The sequence below is a fragment of the Cyrtonyx montezumae genome, unplaced genomic scaffold (assembly GCF_038088225.1).
Source record: "Cyrtonyx montezumae isolate F1298 unplaced genomic scaffold, pur_monq_1.0 scaffold_7, whole genome shotgun sequence".
Classification (NCBI taxonomy): domain Eukaryota; kingdom Metazoa; phylum Chordata; class Aves; order Galliformes; family Odontophoridae; genus Cyrtonyx; species Cyrtonyx montezumae.
Genome location: NW_027072078.1, coordinates 29,919,509 through 29,926,925, shown reverse-complemented (window position 1 = coordinate 29,926,925; position 7,417 = coordinate 29,919,509). Strand labels below are relative to the sequence as shown.

General features: G+C 39.1%; 1 protein-coding gene across 5 annotated transcripts in view; it reads right to left on the bottom strand.

Moving 5' to 3' along the window:
• Positions 1-435: 435 nt before the first annotated feature.
• The window catches only part of R3HDM1 (R3H domain containing 1), a 40,343-nt gene continuing 33,361 nt past the window's right edge, over positions 436-7,417 (bottom strand). For all 5 annotated transcript variants that reach the window (XM_065750327.1, XM_065750325.1, XM_065750326.1 and 2 more), the window contains 5 exons: positions 4,381-4,550; positions 4,042-4,192; positions 2,662-2,743; positions 1,922-2,007; positions 436-1,840 (listed from right to left, as the gene is read on the bottom strand). In XM_065750327.1, coding sequence (XP_065606399.1) covers positions 1,479-1,840; positions 1,922-2,007; positions 2,662-2,743; positions 4,042-4,192; positions 4,381-4,550 — 851 coding nt within the window. In that variant the 3' untranslated portion in view covers positions 436-1,478. The remainder of the gene's footprint in view (positions 1,841-1,921; positions 2,008-2,661; positions 2,744-4,041; positions 4,193-4,380; positions 4,551-7,417) is intronic.

The following is a 7,417-nucleotide window of genomic DNA, read 5'->3' as shown; positions in this document are numbered from 1 at the left end:
ACAGCTGTGAACATAATCTAGCCCAAGGTCACTGCACACAGTCCCCAGAGCTGGGACTCTTAAGGAACTGTGAGAGACAGAAGTGTAGAAGTCAGGGAGGTGCAGCTGGTCTTACTTATCTGAAACTCGTTTGAAAGCTGATGTCTCACGAACCCTCTCATAGGGACAGTATGAAGTGGCACGAAATGTGCGATGTAAAGCAGAATAAATCATATCATATTTCTATTTTCACCTGTATGAGGGAAACATTAAAAAAAATGGAGAAGACAGTGTAAATAAATGCTTCAGGAAGGGGAAGAGAGATGGTGGTTTAGAAAATATTACAGTGGTAGTTACTTTCAAGTGACTGTCTCACATTTGCAGGGGTCCAACCCATCGGTGTGTTCAGGCAGCTTTCGTAAGACTCCCAAGAAGTTTAAACAAGGGCACCAAAAATCTTGTGTTTGTAAACATTTATTTCTTGAACTGAAAAAGGCTTGCATCAGCACACATTGTACAGCCTTGCAAATTACACAAATTGAAAAAACGTTCGTTTCATTTTTATGTGCAATGAGTCTTTTGATGTCCAGTGAGTATCTGCAAATGATGAAAACTTAAACCATTAAAAAGGTTTCCAGCTCTTATCAAACAATTATCTTAGCGTGAAAAGAAAGAGAAAGAGATTCATACTGGTGGGAACACAATTAAAGTGCAAACACTTTGTCACGTGTGAAGATACATTTCAGTTTCTTCACCTTTTTGCTAAAAAGAAATATTAAAATGTGATTCAGTGAACATTCTTTGTAATCTATTCATATTCCCCTTTAAATACTTATTCAACTTGTTGGATCGAAGTGAATCCTTCAAGGGTACAACGAACTTGTAATTTCTTTTGACATCGCTTGAATGAATCTCAAAAGAAAACAACCATCTAAGGAATTAACTAGTTACTAAAATTATATATTTCTTTTCTTTAAAAAAACCAAAAGAAATGCAAGGGACAGGGAACAGGTTAATCTGATACTTTGGGCAGTTCTCTAGAAAATGAGTGTAATTCCTTGAAAATGATTCTCTTTTCCCCTACACCAATCCTCAGGTTCCTGCTTTGGAATGGACAGCTGTGTGCTGGCAGTGAACAGGGACTATAAAATACAAATCTGAACGTGGGCTTCTATGAACGTTTGCTGTACAATAGAACTTTGGATCTGATACAAGAATTCAAAAATATAAAACAAAACTATTATAAAAGTAGGGGGCGTTTCAATGGCGTTCCTTATAGAAAGCTGCCTTTCTCAAAGATGATTTCTTGCTCTTGTCTGGAATTAACTTTTTCTTCTTCATCTTGCTGGATCACTGGGTTATTCTTCAATGGCTAATGTCACTTATGACAAAACATCCCAGGAGTCTCTGTGAAAAGAACAGAAACCCCACAACATGAAGCCTGTCAAGGAGAGGAGGACATGGAAGTAGTAAAGGCTGAGTGTCCACCGACGTAACTGCTACTGAGAACTAGCCCTTTCCAGGATATGAAAGTCGTAGTGCTTCTTGCTTGTTCTCAGCCTGAACTTGTTAACTGAGGTACTACTTTGTTTCTTCAACGCGTTCTGAGCAGCTGACATCGTAGGGAACATAGCTAGAACCGTGTAAGTGGAGGCCAAGTCAGTAGGTCTGCATGGCTCAGTGTTCACATTGCTATCTCCGCTGCCACAGTAACGCCGGTGCTGCTGGGTCTGCAGACACTGCGCATCCCTCAGCCACCGGATCTTGGCACCGACTTTTAAAAGTTCTCCGAATAGTTTCTCTGCTTCCATACGGGTTATACCTTCTGGCAGTTCAGTTATTTCTAGAACTTTTCCCACAACTGAAACAAGAAAAACACTGAATCAAAATGCATTGTACTTGCTTGCTTTGCTCTCGTACATCACCTGGCTCGGTTCTATACCTGGTTCTCCTGCACCGAGATCTGCTGAAGCAGCCTTCTTTGCTGGTTTCTTTCCCCTGTTTCCATGTCTGTTTCCAGGCTGACACAAGACAGATGAATATAAGTGATGTACTTTAACGACAGAGCATCATATCTTAGAAGCTCTACATTACCTCAGTGTTAAGTCTTTGACTTCAGAAGGAAGGAAATGATGAAAAATTACCTTAAAACTTCTAAAAAAAAGAAAAAGAAACACCTCCCCCCAAACCCATCACACCTGGCTGATCTCAGGTAGAACTGAGCAAGGTAGACGTGGAGGGTTTAAGTCTATCCCCAGTGGTAAATAAATGTTCTGCCAACACTTCATATGTTTCATTCTAAGAAACAAAAGCACTTTTTGCTTAGTAATATGTGTTTTCCTATTTCTTTTTGTAATTGTTACTCAATCCTTTTAAGCAAATGATCTCTCTCGTTTTTAGAGCTGCTGCCAGACTGCTTCCAAGGGGATCTATATGCTACACTGCCTTGCACCTGCTGTCATAGGTTGAAATTTCAGTTTAGAAGACATGCTGTATTTCAGAATAGTGCTTCTCCTTACCTCTACCGTATAAACAATATAAGCATCAGCAAAGTAATAAACAGTTGTTAGAAAGCACATGCTTCCCCATCAATTACTCTTCTAATGCAGTAATATAACTCCCCATTCATGATTATTTTAAATTGCTTTCTTCTGTGTTGCCAGGAGTGTTCTCTCTAGTACCTGCTGGCTTGCTACTTGTCCACGTAATAAAGGCGGCGGATTGTACTGCAGGGGCTGGCCGAGCAACGGGTACCTGGCATCTCCTTGAAGAGAAAGGTAATCAGAAGGGTCATCTCCCCCAATAACAGTAACAGAATTGAAAGGTTTTTGCGTATATTGTATATAGAGGAGAAAGCAGAATGAATATGCATGATGCAGTGTATTTGGCTAAGCTAGGAAAATAAGATTTGGTGTGATGATGTCACATACTGATCACAGGCTGAACATGCACAAGCCCAAGGCTTTCCTGCACTTCGGAGTTACACTGAAACATGCACTAACATTTTTATTCACTGCGGTGCCATCTGAAAATGACAAGCACCCCTCAGTGCACTACTTCAGCCATTTCCCATGGCTGTATCCCTGCTGACAGCCAGGTACATCTTCATATTCCTGTCTGCTCCAAGAACTACCAAACATTCTTCTTTTTTTAAACAATCACAGATGAAAAGAGTTGAGATGTATTTTGCAACAGGCAACCTGGAACTTCCACAGCAGTGACACAAAGGCTGTGCAGCAGACAGGACAAAGACGAACAGAACAAGATAAAGTTTCTGCTATCAATAAGGAAGGCACAATAGTATTTCCTCTAAGTCTCGCTTTACTAGTGTAACTTTTCTATAAAAAAAGACTCATTGATTTTACGTTTTGGAACTACACACCAGGACATCTTTGGTCACTGACAAAGGTGTTTTTTTTCTTTCAAACTTTCACATCTTAATGAAAATTCACTATTTTTTTTTTCCTTTTTTCTGATAACATGGCAGAAGAGGAATGAAATTATTGTGCCCAGGACTTTTTCTGTTTCATACTAGTTTTTCTAAAAGGAATGAGGAATTTGATTGAATGCATTCATCAGTGATTAAAAGGCAGAACTTAAAATTCCAGTTCTGTACCCTTATCCCTAAAAGATAACATCACGAGCATAAAATGCATTAAGACGAACTATGTCACGTGATTCATCTTCCTAGCTCCAAAATTAAGTCTTCTGTAAATGCATGTAGAGTTCTTTATTTATTGGAAAACAGAAACTAAATTACATCAAACATTTTCTTAATATTTTCATGCAAAAGTGGACAATTACTCATGTGAGAAAACTACTGGGCTGTAACACAAGACAAAAGACCAATGCTTTTGAGAACACGGGGGGTGACAGGAGTGCAGAGATGAGGCCACATTTCACATGATGCAGAGGGATAGCTTTGTTCATCTTCCTTCAAGATGATTACTGCTGAGTGAGCCACAGTTTGTCAGAAAATCCTTAGTTTTTTTAGAATAGAATTAAAGAAGAAAAAAGAAAAAACAACACACACACACACATCTCAGTTAGCTAAAAATATACCTTGTCCAGGGATGAAAGGTCTAGAAAACTGGGGCACAATAGAAAGAGGTGTTAACGTGGGACGGATGTTCTTGAGGTTGGACAGCTGGGCTGGTGCTGGTGATTGGGCTGGCGAGGTGACAGGACTACCTAGTTGAGGACTGTGCTGCAACTGGATAAACAAGTTTGTATTTAGAAAGGTATCCAGTTGAACGAGCTAAATTACAAGCATTCCAACACTGGAAGCAACGTTACTATATTAAGTACAAGCAGAACAGATTTTATTCCAAAAAACCAACAATGCAGAGATGCAGCTTATGCAAGTAAGTCATGGTGGAAAACAAAACAGAGAAGCTGTACCTGTGCAGCACTGTCTAAAGTGCTAAGTTCTGTGGACTTCTGCCCCCTTTGATGATCACAGTAATATTTATTCTGCTTCCACTGTGGAGGTGAATGGTTCCGAGGCTGAGGGTTGTTAGGTATATTTAGCTGCATCATTACTACTCCTCCACCCGGTGGTGCTGCTACTGCTACACAGCAAGAAATGGGTAGGATGCAGTTAGTTCACCATCAACTTCAATTTTAACGTTAGAAGACGTGAATTTAAAGAAAGGAAAAATAAAGGAAACAACGTAACAATAATGACATCCTGCTAAATAAGCTGCTCATTTCTAGAAAACTAGGACAGGATATTCTGTACAATTGAATTTCCACTATCAAATAAATCTGCACTAGATTAGCTTAAAGAGAAGGTTTCCCAGAACTGCAGAAGATAAACAGAACTACTGAAACTCATTATTGGGAATATTTTTAAGAGCTCCTATTTAACAGTAGTTAGAAGCATTCCACATTTGCTGCAGTAACTGTCAGTGATGTTCTCTTTGACACAGCTCCACACATCAGAAAGATGAGGAATCAGTCTTTCATCCAAAGCAACGTCTCATTCATTCACTCACACATTTTATAACTGATCCTACAAGTCTGGGATTGCTTTTCTGAGCAGGGAATGTAATTCCTCATTGCCACTACCACATTGCTGCTGTGGTAGCTGCAGAAATTCCAGTTAGGGGAGAACAGCCAACGCTGTTCCAACACAGTTTTGTGTAGAGTTGTGATGAGAGCTTTCCTGAGAGAGTAGTTGTTCTCCCCCTGCCCTGGGTAATCTATGTAACATCCTATTTGCTTGAAAATGGTTGTTTGCAATTCCCTTCTTTCTCCTATGTTCTGTTTATACTCAGAAACCACGATTAAAATACACCATTTAATCATCCACCTTCAAACAGGGAGTCTACAATCTTCTCAACTCATTGCCTATGTCATACCATCGCTTAGGAAACGTGAATCAGATGACAAAATGCTTTGCTCCTGGACCTTAAAATGGGCTATTGCATTCACTACCCCCAATTCCACAAAGAAACAGTCTGAGTCCTTGGAAATGCAAACCATATGATGCAGAGTAACAAGGTCTTAACATTAGAACTGTATTAGCTTTTCTAATCTGTATTCTGAAATATTTTTGATATCAATGTTAGTGATAATAGCAATCACTTCTCTGCTTTCTTCCCAATTTTTTTAATGGCAAAAAGTTCTACCTGTGCACTACAGATTGAAATGTAATCATCGGATTATCCTGCCAAATTTAGTGGAGGATATCAACTGGAGTGTCCCTGCTCTGCCCTTGTAAAAGCCACACTGTGAACACTTCTATTCTGCTGTGCAGCAAAATAAAACAGACTTCTGCTTATGGATCACTGCTATATAGTCAGAATGATACATGCCAAGTTGCCAAGTGGCAAGGCCTCTGTAATCTCTACACATAAATTGAGGTAAAGAGGCAAAAAACTATATACACACTACCTTTCACACAACAAAACTGGCTTTATAAATAAATGCTTAAGTAATAAAATAAATACTATGAATGTTACATTTACATTTTACTGCTTTATAATTTCTGCAGTGCTTGGCACGTAACTTTTGTCATCTCTGTTCTGAGAACTCCCAAGAAAATCACACAGAATAACCTACAGCATTGTCACTGCACAAGTGTCACACACTGAAAGTTCTTCGTAAACTGCAAAAGAGAACTGTAGATCCCCAAATGTTGTTTCTCTCTACTTCTACTACAACTTCCATAGCATTTCAGGACGTGAGAACACATGGAACTCTTCTCCTAAAACAAGTATGCTTAAAATCAAGTGTCACAGAAGGCTTAAGTCAGATGCAGATATTCAGCTAGCAAAAAGCATGACAGGAAAAACTCAGGGAAAGCCTTGAAAGGCGCCCAGAATGAGTCTGCTCCCCTTCACATTTTTCAAGGTGCAAAACACCACTCAGCTGCTTGCCTGTGTACGCCCTCAGTGTCCTTACCTTGAGATGATTCCCCAGGGTATCATCTCAGTACTGCTGTTGCTCAAGTGCGTGCTTTTCTTTATTCTCTCAATATTTGGATGGCTTTCACCTTCCTCAAAAGTTGTTTCAGTCTCAGTTTAACAGATTTGATTCAGGCCTTCAAAACGGCATAAAGCCAGAACTACCAGGATAAGGGTAGAACAACCATTTTGGACAGCTGGAAATGGCTGGCTTTAAGAATTATATCCAAAAAAGAAGAAAACAGAAACTGCCTGTGATATAAAATACACTGCTGATTCAGCTATCGTGCCATTTAACTGTGTGTTACCTATTTACTAATGATCAGGCTCTAAAAATATCTTCAAAGATATAACAGGTCATAAGAGACATCTCATCTGTAGAGGAATCTAGGTCACTGACCTAGTTGTTCCAGCTATTGCTTGCAAAACACCGAGATAGCAGTGTTAGAAATAACACACACCCTTTTTTTTTTTTGTTGCCAACAGAACCTCTCATGCATCAAATTCCCTTTCAGTAAAATATGGACAGTACTGCTCACTACAATTAAAGGATTGATCTATAAATCTCTGGTTCGGAGGCTGACCCTAATGCCCTTAATTTCCTGACCAGCCCATCAATTTTATGATAATTGTGGTTGGAAATTCAGAGATTTTAAGTGTCTGGATATCAATGTTTATAAATGTTTTGTGGATATGACAAGCTCTCCGTCACTACCATCTTCATACCCCATTGAGGCAGCTATATATAGGCCTTTAAAAAAATTATCTTAATATTTTATAGAGCAAAGCATTCCAAACTTGATTTAAGTACTTCTGCTAAGCGATATTTTCAAGGCTGCTCATGTAAAGTTGGCTATTGTTTCGTTTAGATTCAATATCATTTTTAAAAGTTACAATGACAGTAATTCAGATGAAGAACTATGAAAAAGTATTTGCAGAGACAGCACTCAAGTCACAGTTGTTCTAGCAAGTAGCCACGAAATCAATCTGATAACTTCTAGACAGAATGGCTTAGATGAAAATCCCAA